The following is a 17,690-nucleotide window of genomic DNA, read 5'->3' as shown; positions in this document are numbered from 1 at the left end:
TTAGTGAGTTAAAACAGTGGCCATTTTATTTATTTCTTATGATTCTGTGGGCTGAGTTGGATGGTTCTTGTCTGGCATGTAGCTGTAGTCAGGTGTCAGCTGCTTTTGGAATGTCCTGTAATATGTGGTGCTTTGGAGGGAATGGCTGGAAGAAGGCTGGGCTCAACTGAACCTTTTCTCCACATGGCCCTTTTATGGGATCTCCAGTAGAGTAGTCAGATTTTAGGGGCCTCAAAAAGCACAAAAAATGAAACTGCCAGGCTTGGAATTGACGCATTATCACTTCCACTGTATTCTACTAATGAATGTTGCAGAGCCACTTGGAAGATGTGGTTCAATGGGGACCATTTTTGGAAACCATCCACACTGCTTATTTTTATTTTTAAGTAAGTGTAGATCTAATGTGGGGCTTGAACTTACAACCCTGCTCCACAGACTGAGCCAGCCAGGTACCCCTCCCCCCCAATCCACACTGTTAGTGATATTTATATCTATCGTGTTTCTCTACAGTGTGTAATAATTGTCAATTTAGGCAGCAGGTATTTATTAACAAATAAATACAAATCCCTGCTACTTACTGCTTATGTTTTACATGATAAATAAAATGTATAGTGTGTTGGTTGGTAACGAGGATAGTAAAGAAAACTAAGGCAGAGAAGGAGATAGGGAATACTGGGGGTTGGGAGTTGCAGTTTTAAAAACGAGTGGTCATGGATGGCCCCCTTGGTAAACTTGACATTTGAACAGACAAAAGGGGGAGGTTAGGAGCTAGAAAGGCAAGGGTGGGAGCAAGAAGACCTTAAGTAGTGCAGTTGGGAGGTAGGTGGTTTGGATTCATGCAGTAATAATGGAAGTGGTGAGAAATGGTTAGAGTTTGGATATATTTTAAGATACAGCTTTAGAATTTATTAACTGGATGTGGAGTGTGAAAGAAAAAGAAATCAAGGATGGCTTCAAGGTCATTGACCTGATCTACTGGAAGGATGGAGTTGTCATTTGCTGAGATGGGGAAGACTGCAGGACTGGCAGGTTTGGGGAGATCAGGATTAGTGTTTTATGTATAAGGTTTGGAATGCTAATTAAAAGCTAGCTGCTTTAAAATGGTAAATTATGCTTATATCTTATTTGACTTCCCATTTTGTAGCAAGGGAAGCAGTGGGGGGGAGAGGAATTTCTATTTTGTTAGAGTTAGTAAGTACTCTCAGAAGACTGAGGAATTTTTTTAGTTTTAGCCAGTGTATTTGTCAGTTTTTCCAGGCCCCTTTCACCGTTTGCCCGATGTGTTTATTTCATAAATCTCACTGATCATTTATTACCTTTTTTGTTAGAAAAAGGCCTGAAGATAAACTTAAGCTTATTTTAAAATTTGTTTTTCCTCTTACACCTTTTTTTTTTTTAAGGAGAGATGGTAGAATGTGATTCAATTCATGCTACATCTTTCCTTGATGCTATATGTCCACTTTGTTTTATTTATTTTTTATTTTTTAAAGATTTTATTTATTCATGATAGAGAGAGAGAGAGAGAGAGAGAGAGAGAGGCAGAGACACACACAGGCAGAGGAAGAAGCAGGCTTCATGCAAAGAGTCCGATGCAGGACTTCATCTTGTGACCCTGGTATCACGACCTGAACTGAAGGCAGATGCTCAACCTCTGAGCCACCCAGGCATCCCTCCACTTTGTTTTAACCCATTTTGTAAATATTTAGTTGCTGTACTCTTTGGGGTGGGCAGGTATTAAAAGTTGCTTTAGTTGATACTGAGCATTTTGACTATCATTTTCTTGTGGTTCCTTGCCAAGACATGTTTCAACATGTTGCAAAGGTTTTTCTTGATGTGCTCACAGAATCTTAACTTTATTACTTGGTGATTCCCCCAGCTCTTACACCTGTTGTCTTCCAGGGGGTGCTCTTGAGCACTACCCAAGAGAGGAGGAGTTCCTGAAACTCTGATAATTCATTGGGTAGATAATGGTTGTAAATTTGACTTCCCCCCTAAAACAGTTTACTCATTATCATCACTGTGGAGGTTGGAGCATGCCTGAACCTGTTTCTGCTTCAGGCTTCACCTGAGGGAAGCATGGACGGTTCTTACCCTTAATTAAGCCTTTGAGTTTTTTGTAGGATCTGAACTTAGAAAGGGATCAGAAGAGTATCAAGAACTTCATATGAATATATTGCATTTGTGTAGGGCGCTCTGATACGTGTCATTTTTTCTTCTTATGCTATTTTGTACATCTTGAGAGAATTTTCTGCTTTAGAAGAGATTTCATAATGCTTTTTTCCTTTCAGATTTATCAACAGACTGCAATTTCTTCACTGCCAAAATGACATCATTTGCCACCTCTGCCCAGTGTTCAACTTCTGACAGTGCTTGCAGGATCTCCCCAGAACAAACCAATCAGGTAAATCGTTTTTAGGCGTTCCTAGTATTCTGTATTCTGACTGTAGGATTTATGTAGAGCAAAAAGGATTATTTTTTAAAATGGCATATTAGGGAAACCAGGAAAAGGTGTCAGTGCTCAAAATTTGAATTGATTATTGATTAAAGATGTAGAGTTTACAGATTGCTCAAAATATGGGACATTCTGAAAACTATTGCATTTTAGGGTATAAGTGGCTAGTGGAGAATTTGGGGCCAAATTATATGTTTGTTTTCTCTCTCATTTCGTTTTAACAAGCATGTTTTCTTTAAAAATTAATTTTGAATATAGCAAATGTATTCTTATTAAAAATTCAGTTTTATAATGTGTTTATGATGTATTTATCATAGAGACTCCTTGACCATCTATCTCTTCCCTTCTTCCCCCAAAGTCCCTTCCTCCTAAGACAACACTGTGTCTTATTCCAGATCTTTTCCTCTAACATATAAAAATACATAATTTTGTTTTGTGTTTTCATAAACATTGCACAATATTTAATATTATATACCTTAGTATATGATAAAGGTGGAATTTAGATTTGTTGGGGGAAAATGTGGCGTATATAATAGATAGTTTTGATGTAATTGTCCATCTCTGGAAGGAAACAAATGAAGTCCTCAAACTTTGTATAAAAACAAATTCCAGATAGGTGAAAATTTAAATGTAAAAAGCGAAATAATATTAGAAGAAAACTTAGGGGATGCTTATGAAAAGAGGGGCCTTAAATAAGACAAAACCAAAGAGGCTGTAAGAGGAAGAGAGACAAGTTTGACCATAAAAATTTTAAAGATTGTGTGGCTAACGACAGACACAGTAAGAGTCAAGATAACGTCAAAGTTACTATCCCTGGTGTGTTTATGCCACATTTGGCTTATCTGCTCATCTGTCGGTGCTATTTGGGTTGTTTCCATTGTTTGGCTAGTGTGAATAATGCTTCTGTGAACACTGGTGCACAAACACTTATTTGAGTCCTGCTTTCAGTTCTTTCGAGTATATAGCAAGGAGTCGAACTGCTGGGTCATTTGGTAATTCTGTCTTTAACTTTTTGGGGAACTGCCAAACTATTTTCCATAGCAGCTGAACCATTTTATCTTCCCACCAGCAGTGCACAAGGGTTCCAGTTTCTCCATATCCTTGCCAATACTTATTTTTTTCCCCTTTTTTTCTTTTTATTATGGCCATCCTAGTAGGTGTGAATGTGCTGTCTTTTGGAAATGTGATTTTTCAGGAAGGTAACAAATAGTAGTCTGATTATCTGCCAGTATATTGTGTATTAGAAGATTGTATGTTATTAGATTATAAGTATCCAACAGGGTTTGTTAAAAAAAATTTAAGGAGGTTTTCTTGTTCCTTAGGGTTTCAGAAACCAATTTAGTTGAAATGTAAATAATGGGTTTATTTTATGTTTATATCAGGTACGACCAAAACTTCCACTTTTGAAGATTTTGCAGGCAGCAGGTGCACAAGGTGAAATGTTCACTGTTAAAGAGGTAAGCCATTAAAGAGAATTCTCCATTTTAAGAACAGCTGAGAAGTAGAAGCCGATGAGAGAGAAGAAAAAAAAAAAAAAAGAAGCTAATGAATGTATGGTTCTGAAAATCAGGCCTAAGAAAGAAAATTCTACTCCTGAGGTACTAGAGAGGCAACTTTTGCTTTATTTTAAAGACCATTGAGGGCAGCCAGGGTGGCTCAGCAGTTTAGCGCCCGCCTTCAGCTCAGGGTGTGATCCTGGAGACCCGGGATCGAGTCCTGTATCAGGCTCCCTGCATGGAGCCTGCTTCTCCCTCTGCCTGTGTCTCTGCCTCTCTCTCTCTCATGAATGAATAAATAAAATCTTAAAAAAAAAAAAATAAAGACCATTGAGCTAAGTTGAACTCCATATTTCCTTTAAATTTCCTTTTGAAGTATTTGTCAGCCAAACAGAAGACTAACCATGAAATCATTGATCTCACAGTTAAAATGCAAAGCCTCTACAAGATTTAAAAAATGACACGGTCTGTGATTTATAGGATGTACTGCCAGGCAGGAATTAAATGCAGTAGTTTTTCATTATAAATATGTCAGATACTTTTCTGAGCACTGTGAGAGTTATTTTAAACACACCTTTAACTTATTTAGACCTGAAGGTTTGTTTTGTTTATTTATTTTATTTATTTATTTTTAAAAGATTTTATTTATTTATTCATTAGAGACACACACAGAGAGAGGCAGAGACACAGGCAGAGGGAGAAGGAGGCTCCATGCTGGAAACTCGATTTGGGACTCATCCCATCTCCAGGATCACGCCCTGGGCCGAAGGCGGCGCTAAACCTCTGAGCCACCCAGGCTGCCCTGTTTTGTTTTTTAATAAAAACAAGTTGAATTCCTTTAAGTAGAGAAGACTCAATATTAAAATGTTAATCTCTTTGAATTGCTTACATTTAGTTGGATAAAATCTAACCTTTCCTAATTGAAAGAAACAAAATTATCAAGCTTTTAAAAAACTTTTCTGAAAACCGTAAGCAACACTGTATTCCCGAGCCATTGTATCTCTCAAGGAAACAAATTGGAAGCATTTTAGATTTTTTAGAATAGTCATAATTTCCTTTATAGTTTTATATTAAGCACATCATTTTGAACTATATCTCTAGAATTCTTTTTAAATATTTATTTATTTTTATTTATGATAGACACACAGAGAGAGAGAGAAAGAGGCAGAGACACAGGAGGAGGGAGAAGCAGGCTCCATGCCGGGAGCCTGATGTGGGACTCGATCCTGGGACTCCAGGATCGCGCCCTGGGCCAAGGCAGGCGCCAAACCGCTGAGCCACCCAGGGATCCCCTATCTCTAGAATTCTGAAACTATTACTGAAGTATGGATTTTAAAAAAAAATATTTGAGAGAGAGAGAAAGAGTGCATGGACAAGTGTGTCAGGAGGGGTAGAGGGAGAGAATCTTCAAGCAGACTCCATGCTGAGTGAGGAGCCTGGCACGGGACTATCTCCAACGACCCATGAGATCATGACCTGAGCAGAAATGGAGAGTCAGACACCTAGAACGACTGAACTACCCAGGCACCCCAAAGTACGGATTTTTATATCAGTAAAGTTGTTATAACGAATTGTGCTATCTCCTTCAATAACATGGTAGAATTTTCCTGGGTTAAGAAGAAATTAAGTACATATTGGTCAGAATGTTTTACTGTGGAAAAAGTTGGACAGAGTTTACATGAAGCTCTCTATTATGAATTTTGACCCTACCTGGTGCATAGAGAAGAATTTTCTAATTTTTAATTTTTTTTAAATACTGGTTCTTAGTTTGTGTGCATTGGGGCAGTATGGTATAATGAGAGTGGAATTATGTACATGTTATTTTTTTTAGTTTAATATATTTACTTTTGTCTTATTATTTTAAGATTTTTATTTTGAAATAATCTCTCGCTTTGTGCAGTGGCAGTATTGTAGCCAATGAGGTTTATCCGAGGCGTGATTATTGCTAATTGAAAACTGTAAATAATCTCTACACCCAGCGTGGGGCTTGAACACACAACCCTGTGATCAAGGGTTGCACTTATGGACTGAGCCAGCCAGGAATCCCTAGTTTAATGCCTTTTATTTTTATTTGTTTGTTTATTAAGATTTATTTATTAGAGCATGCAAGTGAGCACACAGGTAGGTGAGGGAGCAGACGGAGGAGAAGAGAGTGTTAAGCAGAGTCCAATGTGGGGCTCGATTCTCACAACCCTGAGATCACAATCTGAGCTGAAACCAAGAGTTGGATGCTTAACTGACTGTGCCAGCCAGGCACTCCATGTAAGGCATTTTAAAAAAAAGATTTTATTTATTTATTAGAGCATGAGCTGGGGGAGGAGCAGAGGGAGAGGGACAAGCAGACTCCCTGCTTAGCAGGGAGCTCAACACAGGGCTCCATCCCAAGACCCTGAGATCATGACCTGAGCTGAAAGCAGATGCTTAACCGACTGAGCCACCAGGCACCCCCTATTTGTTTTTATTTTTTATTTATTTGTAAAGATTTTATTTATGTATTTATGAGAGAGAGAGAGAGAGAGAGAGAGAGAGAGAGAGAGGTAGAGACATAAGCAGAGGGAGAAACAGGCTCCTTGCAGGGAAACCTGTTGCAGGACTTGATCCCCAGACCCCAGGATCATGCTCTGAGCTGAAGGCAGGTGATCAACTGCTGAGCCATCCAGGCGTCCCCAGGCACCCCCTATTTAATACATTTCATTTTATTATTATTATTTTTAAAGGTTTTATTTATTTATTCATGAGAGGCAGAGACACAGGCAGAGGGAGAAGCAGGCTCCATGCAGGGAGCCCGACATGGGACTTGATCCCAGGTCTCCAGGATCACACCCTGGACTGAAGGTGGCACTAAACCGCTGAGGCACCCGGGCTGCCCTATTTTTATTATTTTTTAAAGATTTTATTTATTTGACAGAGCACAAGCAGCGGGAGCGGCAGGCAGAAGAAGAGGGAGAAGCAGGCTCTCTGCTGAGCAAGGAGCCTGTTGTGGTGCTCTATCCCAGGACCCTGGGATCATGACCTGAGCTGAAGGCAGACGCTTAACGGACTGAGCCACCCAGGTGCCCCTGCCTAATCAATTTTAATAGCAATCTTACAGGAGTAGCACAGAAGACGGACGACATTAAAAACATGTATTTGCATATAGGACAACTGTTAGGAAAGTATAGTGAATGAATGGATCTACTGTATGATAAATATGCTACCAATCCCATATAGTTACTGTTAGTAAGAAATTTGCTTGTTTAAAGTAAATCCAGGTGTGCCTGGGTGGCTCAGTCAGTTAAGCATCTACCTTTGGCTCAGGTCATGATCTCAGGGTCCTGGGATTGAGCTCCACGCCTGGCTCTGTGTTCCGTGGGGAGTCTCTCTCCGTCTCCCTTTGCCTGTCCTCTGCTTGTGCTCTCTTGTGTGCATTCTCGTTCTTTCTCTCTCTCAAATGAATGAATAACATCTTTAAAAAAAATCTAAAAATCCAAATTGTCCCGAAAAATATAACAGGTTTGTTTATAATTGTTATGAAGTTGAACTGCTGAAACATGTTTACTGAAACATGAATGTCTTAGGTCCCCACATTTATTTTTTTATTTTTTTAGGCCCCCACATTTATATTAAAAAATTCACACATGGGGATCCCTGGGTGGCTCAGCGGTTTGGTGCCTGCCTTTGGCCCAGGGCGCGATCCTGGAGTCCTGGGATTGAGTCCCACGTCAGGTTCCTGGCATGGAGCCTGCTTCTCCCTCTGCCTGTATCTCTGCCTCTCTCTCTCTGTCTATCGTGAATAAATAAATAAAATCTTAAAAAAAAAATTTGCACATGTAAAAATGGAAAAAATGCCAATACCTGATTTCTGTTCCCTATTTTTCCACTTGTAGTTGTATACTTAGGTACCTTTTGACCCCATGGGAAAAAAATCTAAAGTTCAGAACTGCGAAGAAAAAAAATTTTTTTTTAAAGAATGAAATGTTTTCCATCAGAGTTGATTCTTAGGCACATTCTCTGTGTGTGACATGCTAGCTGTATGTCTTTTGGTGTAATCGTCACATGTTTGGTATGGATAGCACACAGATTGGTGTCTTCAAAAAGGCCCACCAGATAGACCTCACTTGCCTCCTGCAAAGCAGCAATAGCTGCACTCTAGAAGCATAGATTTCTTTTAAAGTCCTGAGCAATTTTTTGCAGCAGATGCTAGGAAGGAAGTTTGTGAATCAGGAGTTCAGGGGACTCTTAATAATGTCCAATTTCATGGAGTGCCACAGTACCAAGGCTGTAACCATGAGGTTTCTTCACCCCGCCAGAAGAGGACATACTCTTCCAAGTTTCTTTTTGTAGTCAATTGCTTCCTCAGCGCTTACCACCAGTCAGTTTATGAGTGGTCTGCTTTGTACAAGCCATGGTATAGAGACCTTATTTACCTGCCTCCTCTCCCACTGGCGCTTGAGGAGCCTAGAGATGATGATGGTGTGGCATGGCTGCAGGCACTTAATTGCGTACCCATTTATAGATAACAGTCTCTATTGTATTAGAAGACCTTATTACTTTGAATACTTAGAGTGGATTTATTTCTTCTGAAAGTCTGACAGACATAAATTAAATCTTTCTTCTTTTCCTTCCAGTAAATACTCTTCCCCATCTTATTTCTCCCTAGATACTTGATTATCTGGGCAAAATGTTGCTTGGTATAGAGGGGAGCCTAGGAGCTTTATTGTACCAATATAATGGGAACAGTATTCGGAAAATCTGTGCAGATATCTAATAATTCCTGAGAAGTTGGGGCCTAAAGTTAAAGATAGCTGCTTTGATTTGCCTGTATTCTGTGGCAACAGAGTTTTTACTGTCATTAAGTGAACTTAAATATTAAGCAGTTTAAAAAAATCTGCATAGGGAAAACATTAGGAAAAAATAAATAATTCAAACTTTTTTTAAGATTTTATTTATTTGAGAGAGAGACAGAGATAGTGACAGAGATAGCAAGAGAGAGCACCAGCAAGGTGGAGAGGGAGAAGCAAGCCTGATCCTAGGACCCCAGGATCATGATCTGAGCTGGAGGGAGATGCTTAACCAACTGAGCCACCCAAGCATCCCTAAAACTTACGAATCATGAACTTGTCTGAGTTTCTTCCATTTTTGTGAACTCTGTGGAAAAAATCCAGATATATTAAATTTTTATTTGATAAACACTGTTTTATGTAGTTATAGTGCTGATGGCTTATTAAACATTGTAGTTCATTTGTGAAAAAGAATGAAATGAATATGCATCAAAAGTGTCTTGTAGTTAGTTGTGTGTCCCTGGATTTGGAAAATGTTTTTATGACCCAGGCACATTTAAAGTTTATTACTTCTAGTTTTAGAACAGACCTCTTTATTTGAACTGGTGAGATTTTTTAACGGGATAGTAGGTAAATTCAATACTTTTCTCACTGTCAGACCACTACGTTTCTATTCTAAAAAGTAAGAATCTCTTGATGTCTAGCATGGTAATAAGTGGATGAACCTAGTGATTGGGGACAACTGTCTTGTTGTAGGACTCCTTACACAAGCACTGACAGTCACGCTCATATATGTTTTGTCTTTCTTTAGCAAACTAACTGACCTATCTTCTCATAATAATTTTGTGATTTTTGGAGCAGCTGGACAGACCTCTCATGCTGCTTTATTGCCATGCAGGTCATGCACTATCTAGGCCAGTATATAATGGTGAAGCAGCTTTATGATCAGCAGGAACAGCATATGGTGTATTGTGGTGGAGATCTTTTGGGAGAACTGCTAGGACGTCAGAGTTTCTCCGTGAAAGATCCAAGGTAAGAAGAGTGAGGGTTTGTTTATCTTTTTGGGTGCTTATAACCACTCAATCTTTATAGGATATTAATGGTTATTTATTCCTTTAGTCCGTCAATATTTAAGGGCCTACACATGTCAGGTAGCCTGTGATTCCCTAAGACCATGTTAGTGAGCAATACTCTCAGATTCTATGGAGCTTAAAGAACAGTGAGACTGTAGATGCTTTTCTCCATCTTCATGAGATTATCACACCAGCACATGGTAAAATTATACTGTGGATGTTACAGAAAAGAGGTACATGAAGCTGTGTAGGGGGTGGGATTTAGGATCTTAGGGGTTGAGATAAGGTTCCTTTAGGAAGTGATATTTGAGCTGAGAGCTTCAGGAAAAGTGAGGAGTGAGAGGTGCTGCAGGAGAGGGTTGGAGGAGAGCTTCTGGCAGAGTAAACATTGTGTGCAAAGGCCTGAGTAGGATGAGCTTGATGTGGCTGGGTTAGAATTTTGTGCAGCAGCTGTTCTAGAGAGGAAGAGTGAGCTGATTGATGAGAGAGATGTAGCATTGCTGGTCGATGATGGGCTTCATAAGCTCTACTGTAGAGCTTCTCTGACCTGTTTGACTTTCTCCAGCTGCATAGAGTTACAGAGTTATAGAGTCAAAAGGTAATTAGTAATGAACCAATGTTTTCTTTCTCAGCTTTGTGATGACAGAGATAGCGAGAGAGAGCACCAGCAAGGTGCAAAGGGACAAGCAGGCTTGATCCTAGGACCCCAGGATTATGACCTGAGCTGGAGGGAGATGCTTAACCAACTGAGCCACCCAAGCGCCCCTAAAACTTACGAATCATGAACTTCCACCCTTTCCCCAATTAAAATTGTAAAACTTAATTCTTTGTAGGTAGGAAGGAAGGAAGGAATGCTCTCCAAAGGAAATCTTGTGTTACTGTTAGCTAATTAAATAAAATGTAAATTAATCAGTTTCTTTTTTTTTTAAAGATTTTTTATTTATCATAGAGAGAGGCAGAGACACAGGCAGAGGGAGAAGCAGGCATCATACAGAGAGCCTGACGTGGGACTCGATCCAGGGTCTCCAGGATCACGCCCTGGGCTGCAGGCGGCACTAAACTGCTGCACCACCGGGGCTGCCCTAATCAGTTTCTTAATAGGGGCAAAGTAACACAAGTGCTTGGACATTATCATCTTGACATTTAAATAATTACTAACCTATTGTGGGGAAAACATTCTCTTCTCCATGTGTTATAGAGAAAGTTAGAAGATCACGTATCTGATAGACATGTAATATTTTAATGGAAAACCATGGGGTTATTAATTTTTTTTTTTTTTTTTTTTTTGTCTCTGACAGCCCTCTCTATGATATGCTAAGAAGGAATCTTGTCACTTTAGCCACTGCTACTACAGGTATGTCACATCCTATTTCTTCAGTCTGTATCACAGCTTTGAGCTCAAAAGGGGCAAATGATGGGAAAACAAGGAGGATCAAGATGGAAATGAATTGCTATGTTGGCATGACTGGGAGGGATACTGTAATACAGAATGTTATTAGTATGTTAATTTTTCATTGTGAAAAATTTCCAATAGACTGAAAATAGATTAGTATAATACCCACCTCTTAGTAGTTAACATTTTCCTACATTTGCTTCATCTGGATATACTTTCTTTTTCCTTAATTTTACTTCTTTTTTTCATCTAGACATACCTTTAAAATCTCTAACAATTAAGGACCTTTTTCCTTTAAACGTAACTATAAATGTCATTCTTACATCCAACAAAATTAATAATAATAAGATGAATAACAACTTCATAATGCTATCCAATAGCCAGTGTATGTATAGTTACCCCCAATTATCTCAGAAGTATCTTTTTTGTTTGGCTTGTTGAAATCAAGAGCCAGACAAAGTCCACACATTGCATTTGGTTGGTATGCCTCTAAGTATCTTTATAAAACAATCCTCCTTTTATTTTTATGTCATTTATTTGTTGAAGAAATGGATCATTTGTCCTGTAGAATTTCCCACATTCTAGTTGAGGTTGCAGATTTTGTCCTTGTGATGTTAACATGTTTCTCTGTTTCTTTTATTTTTGGCAAACTAGTGTAATGCTGAATAGTTTCAAGTATAGATTTTTTGCTGAGAAGGTGTCATAGGTGGTGCTTTGTACATCTGTTGCATCTCATCTGAGTCATATAAGGTCTGCTTGTCCCTTTTTCAGCGATATTGATTCCGTGGGCTCATGGTGTTAACCCAATCCATCTGTTAGAAAGGTCCCTGAAGAACTTTCATCTAGCTAATGATTTTAGCTTTCTGTTATATGAATGCCGATTTGTCTAAAACCCTTTGTTTAATTCCATATCTTTTAAATATTGTCCTTTGAGTTTAATTTATTAGGTATGTGAGGAAACGGGCTGCTTTGGGGTCTGAAGTATGGTGTATTAGAGATCAGTGGATCAACTGGATATAACTGAAATGTAACACTATCTCTTAATCATTTCCAAATAATGAAACTTTTCCCTTCCATTCCTAAGTGAAGTGCTTTTGTGAGCTTCAAATTAGATTTTAGGTAACCTTATCCTTTGAAGAAAGCCCAAGTTTGTAATTCTTTTAGATTGGTTATCTTTCCAGTTTACTGAAACAAATAATTGAAAAGAATCCATTCTTAATAAAGGTTTATTTAACGTGAGAACAGAGAAACTGTTTTCATATTGAAACGTGATTTTTAACTTATATTGAATTTTGGAGCCTGTTGACTTCATTGAGCCATTTGCTCATTTTACCCACTTCACCCAGCTGTAAATTTCTGTTCAGATGGAAGGCCTTGCAAATAATATAGTATCTTTATTGAAATTCAGTCACTTGTAAAATAGTAGGGCTTCCCTGGGATACTCACTGCAGGCCCAAAATACACAGAGGAGTGATTGATTGATTGATTTAAAATCAGTTTGGCAACATATAGTGTAACACCCCATGCCCATCCCATCAAGTGCCCTCCTTAGTGCCTGTCACCTAGTCACCTCATTGCCCCCATCCCTCTCCCCTTCTGCAACCCTTTGCTTCCCAGAGTTAGGAGTCTTTCATGGTTTGTCTTCCTCTCTGATTTTTCTCCACTCGATTTCCCTCCTTTCCCTTATAGTTCCTTTCACTATTTCTTAAAAATATGGAATGCTTCACGAATATGCTGTCATCCTTTCACAGGGGCCATGCTAATCTTCTCTTTTATTTTATTATTTTTTAAAAGATTTTCTTTATTTATTCATGAGAGAGAGAGAGAGAGAGAGGCAGAGACATAGGCAGAGGGAGAAGCAGGCTCCCCATAGGGAGCCCGATGCAGAACTCCATCCTGAACTAAGATCATTCCCTGAGCCAAAGGTAGATGCTCAACCACTAAGCCACTCAGGCGTCCCTCGTTCCAATTTTAGTATATGTGCTGCTGAAGTGAGCACTACACAGGATTTTGTATTTGTTGATCTACTCTATTAGAATTTGTTTTCTGATCTTTTCTCTGAATATCTGGAGTGGGTGTAATTCTCACTTTTTCTTCTTGCACTACAGTATTTAACATGCCATATATATATACACATATAAAATATATATATATTTTAGATTTTATTTATTTATTGACACACAGAGAAAGGCAGAGACACAGGCAGAGGGAGAAGCAGGCTCCATGCAGGGAACCCGATGTGGGACTCGATCCCGGGTCTCTAGGATCACACCCCAGTCCGCAGGCGGCGCCAAACCGCTGCGCCACTGGGGCTGCCCTAACATGCCATATATTAAAGTGAACATTTCTATAACATTTTATTTTTAAGCTATTTATTTGAGAGAGAGCGCACACAAGAGGAGGGAAGAGTCAAAGTGTGAAGCAGACTCCGTGCAGGGCTTGATCCTTGGACTCCTGGATCATGACTTGAACCGAAGGCACATGCTTAGCTATAAGACTGAGCCTCCCAGGCACCGCTTGATAACATTTCAATTGAATTATCACAACCACCCCATGAGGAAGGTTCTAGAGATGATGAAACTGAAGGGTTTTAAAATATTGTTTTATTTGTGTTTTTGTTTTTTGCTTTTTTTAATAGAATGAGTGATTTGTCCAAGATTGGTTGCCACTTAAAATTGGTAGAACAGATATTTCTGACTGACCATTTCTTGCTCTTTTCATTGTGCCACACACTTGATATTATAACAGAATTTGCTCCAGTTAATTTTTCTTAACACAAATTTCTCTCTGAACTTTAAATCTTCAAAACATTTTATTCTTAAATTTGTCACTTTGAAATAATTTCAGTTACAAAAAAGCAGTAGACGTATTATAAGGAGTTCCAAATGGTACTTTACCCAGATTCCCCAAATGGTAACATCTTATTTAACCCTAGTACAATGCTCAAAACCAGACATTTGCCACACAGTAATTTTGATAATTGTCTGCTCTGACTTGAACTTACATTGGTGCTTGTGGTTGGTCATCTCTGTTCTAAATAAATTGGGTTGCGTGTATTTTATTTAAAAGGACAAATGAGAAAAAAAATTTTTTTCTTTTTTTTTTTTTTAAGATTTTATTTATTTATTCATGAGAGATAAACACACAGAGAGAGAGGCAGAGACATAGGCAGAGCGAGAATCAGGCTCTCTGCAGGGAGCCCGATGTGGGACTTGATCCTGGGACTCTAGGATCATGCCCTGGGCCAAAGGCAGGCACTAAACCACTGAGCCACCCAGGGATCCCCCAAGAAAAATGTTTTCTATATCATCTATTGTACACCTTTGCAAGTGAGTTAAACCTTTATTTTGATGGTTGAGAAAATGCCATTGTTTAAAGTAAAGTGGTCTTTATGAATCATTTGTCCAGATCTCCATATGTATATGAACAAAATGAAATATATGACAAACTTTGTTGTTATTTTAAAGTTCCTTTGTACATTATAGTTTTCCCAGATAATTTCTTTTTGCTTCTTAATATTTTAATCTAAGGAAGGTAATAAGGCGTTAGAACTATAAATGACAGTAATCAAGTTGCTTTATTAAAGAAATGCTTAATCTGTGTTTTCTTGTTTATCTTTGAAGACCACTGTGGTCAGAAAATGCTTTCTCTTGAACTCCTCAGTATTCTCTGTTTACCTATAAAAATGCTCGTATAAAATCATGCTCTTTATAATTACAGTTTTGAAATTGTTTTGTGCAGAACAACTGAATTAATCAGACCAGTTGTAGGATCAGTATTCTTTTCTCTGGCAGTCTTTTATTACACAAGGATGAGGTTTTCTTTAAGTGTCTTATCTCTGGACTTGAATAGTAGCTAGTGAATCCAGCCCTTGGTAGACTTATTTGGGAACATTTCAATTACATATAACCTCATATAATGAGCGGTCTAGATTATTAAATTTTCTACAGCTTATTGTTTTCCTGTAGTTTTTTTCATTTTCCATTTTGCTTGGAAAATTTCCAAGTCCTCGAAATACTATCAGACAATCTAAGAATTTCACTCAGGTTACTGTTTTCTTTGCTTTTCATTGACTTTGGGAAAAACTTTATTTGCTTTCGCTTCCCTCTTAGGAAATGTTTATAATAACTGAAATATAAAACTTGTTAATTACAAAATTACTCTATATTCAGGTAATGGGAATTTAAATCAGGAAATCTTCATTGACACTGTAGAATGTAAGTTTACATGAGGTGCTATTGTGTTATGAAGCAAATGGGGAAAATTCTAGATTTTCAGATTTCATAAGCCTGTATAACTTTTAATAGTTGAAAATAAAAATTAAGGGCCAAACTTTTTTTGCTGTTGTTTACAAGTTAGGTGGATTGCCTGTGGGAAGAAATGATAAAAAATATTCCATTATTTCTTGGTTGGAATCACTTTCATATTAAAATTTGAAATTTTGCTCTGAACATTTTTAGTTATTTTTTGTTTTCTTCCAGATTACATTTTGGTAATGCATTTTGAATATAGCCTGTCTTGGTCTTTACCATTTTTATCAGTTTTGATTTTTCCCTTTTGGATGAGAGCTTTGTCCAACCAACATGGAGAAGTACAGCTTTAGGGAGCAAACCTGGCTCCAGGGTTGTTTGCTGAGGTCCTTTTTATGTGGAAAGAATGGTTATTACCAGGGAAGGTTTTCCTTTTGTTTTACTTGCTATCCAGATGCTGCTCAGACTCTCGCTCTCGCACAGGATCACAGTATGGATATTCCAAGTCAAGACCAACTGAAGGTAAAATCACCACACGGTGACTTCTTTTGTTGTACAGAGTGGCCCCTTCTCTGTACCTATGGATCTTGGACTCCCAAGACCTTTCTCTAAATGTGGTAAGAATTTAATAAGAAAGGTTCTTGGGAGTTCACAGACCAGGGACAGAGTGAAACTTCTCTGTTCTGCCCATAACAGAGTTCCAGTCTCTGAATCTTTCTTTGGGATGTAGCACTTCTGATCTTCAGTTCCTCCAGTTGCATTTTCTTTGGGGTTTGTGTGTGCCTGTGTGTGTGATGGTATATGTGTATAGGCGTTTGAAGAAAACTGCTTTATTAGACTTTAACAGGCTTGTTGCAGTTAAGTTCATGTCAGACCATTCTGAAAGCTTTCCCAAACCAGACCTGGGAAAACTTTATGATCGTTTTGGTATGTGCTGAGGGTTTCACATGTTTTCTGAATTATGCCTAATTTTATAGTCTAGAGGTTTTATATTGATTGATAGCCTGTTTTTAACAGTAGATTTTGGCCTTTTGTGCAGAGATTATTTTCCCCCCAGGTTTGGGATTCTCTTAGCTCTGCTCACAGTGGGTCGAGGAGAGGTGTTGCCTTTATCTGATGACTGTTGTGAACTCCAGAGATCTCTTTCTCGTGCGTAACCCATTGTGCCGCACAGTAACTGGTGAGCCAGAATGGAACTGCTACATCCCCTGGTCTCAGTCATTTTTACTGCACTAATAGACGTCTTTCCCTTTTTTTCAGCAAAGTGCAGAAGAAAGCTCCAGTTCCAGGAAAAGAATGGAAGAAGGCAATATTCCTACACTGCCTACCTCACAACATAAATGCAGAAATTCTAGAGAAGGTAAATTTTGGATTAAAGTTATACAGACTTTTTCTTTCTTTTTTTTCCCCTTTTGTTGATGACATCTAGAAAGGGGATTTATTCACATTAAGTACTATCTATAATTGAGACCATTCTATAGATAGACCACTCAAAAAATAATAATGCACTTTCTTTGCATATGAAGTTGGAGGGAGCATATGTCATACTTACTCATTCTTTTCAGAATACTTTTTCTTAAGCTTAGTGACCATTGTTAACTTTGAAGAGATGGTAGTGCACTTTTAGCAACTTGTGTTTACTGAGATGGAGCAAGACTAAGATGGTTAACATACTAATAGAAGATTGCTGCAGATTTATCGGTTTGCCACCTGGTAAATCAGCTGCCTTGGCCTTTTCAATCTTGACATACTTGTATGTATTCAGTCTGGTTAGGATTTTTATTTGGTTTGTTTGCTTGAGGCAAAGGCTAATTTTTGTAGAGTTTTGAAGTTTGCAAAGATGATATATACTTGGTATGTCTGAGCCAAGAATGAGATCTTAGAAGCCAAGTAGTTCCTCTGCCCTTGGATGGTAGTCCTCAGATCTTTAATATCCACCCTCGATATGCTATGGTCAGGTTAAGTGAGTTAACCAGTATTTTAGTTTTTCCCAAGCTCTGCTTTAGAAAATACCTCCTAAACTTTTTCCTACAAAGGTATATAAAATCATATATTACTCAGAGGTTTTAGATGGCATGATAGTTTCTAGTTTAGGTACCTGGCTCACACTTGGAGCAATGACAGGTTAGACTTCTAACAACATCCCAGAAAGTGATGCTGCTGAAATTGTTTTATATGTTTAAAATTGGATCCATTTATCATCCAACTGAATTTTGAACTACCTAGTTGCCTTGGAGCTTATTCCAGTCTGTATGGTATTAAATGT

The 17,690-nt window shown here is 38.3% G+C and overlaps 1 protein-coding gene and 2 pseudogenes across 4 annotated transcripts in view; 2 read left to right on the top strand and 1 right to left on the bottom strand.

Annotated features, from left to right (window-relative positions):
- The window catches only part of MDM4 (MDM4 regulator of p53), a 47,935-nt gene that overhangs the window by 14,597 nt on the left and 15,648 nt on the right, over positions 1-17,690 (top strand). For 2 of the 4 annotated variants that reach the window (XM_055334143.1, XM_055334140.1), the window contains exons 2-7: positions 2,289-2,401; positions 3,835-3,909; positions 9,607-9,740; positions 11,080-11,135; positions 15,879-15,946; positions 16,685-16,784. In XM_055334143.1, coding sequence (XP_055190118.1) covers positions 2,324-2,401; positions 3,835-3,909; positions 9,607-9,740; positions 11,080-11,135; positions 15,879-15,946; positions 16,685-16,784 — 511 coding nt within the window. In that variant the 5' untranslated portion in view covers positions 2,289-2,323. Of the gene's footprint in view, positions 1-2,288; positions 2,402-3,834; positions 3,910-9,606; positions 9,741-11,079; positions 11,136-15,878; positions 15,947-16,684; positions 16,785-17,690 lie in introns of those variants that run through there. The other 2 variants (XM_055334144.1, XM_055334141.1) reach the window with 2 other exon arrangements.
- LOC129515455 (U4 spliceosomal RNA) lies at positions 5,837-5,954 on the top strand (annotated as a pseudogene).
- LOC129515444 (U6 spliceosomal RNA) lies at positions 12,882-12,979 on the bottom strand (annotated as a pseudogene).

The sequence above is a fragment of the Nyctereutes procyonoides genome, unplaced genomic scaffold, assembly GCF_905146905.1.
Source record: "Nyctereutes procyonoides isolate TBG_1078 unplaced genomic scaffold, NYPRO_anot_genome, whole genome shotgun sequence".
NCBI classification, from domain to species: domain Eukaryota; kingdom Metazoa; phylum Chordata; class Mammalia; order Carnivora; family Canidae; genus Nyctereutes; species Nyctereutes procyonoides.
The sequence above is the reverse complement of the archived record's forward strand: the minus strand, read 5'-3'. Positions and strand labels throughout refer to the sequence as shown.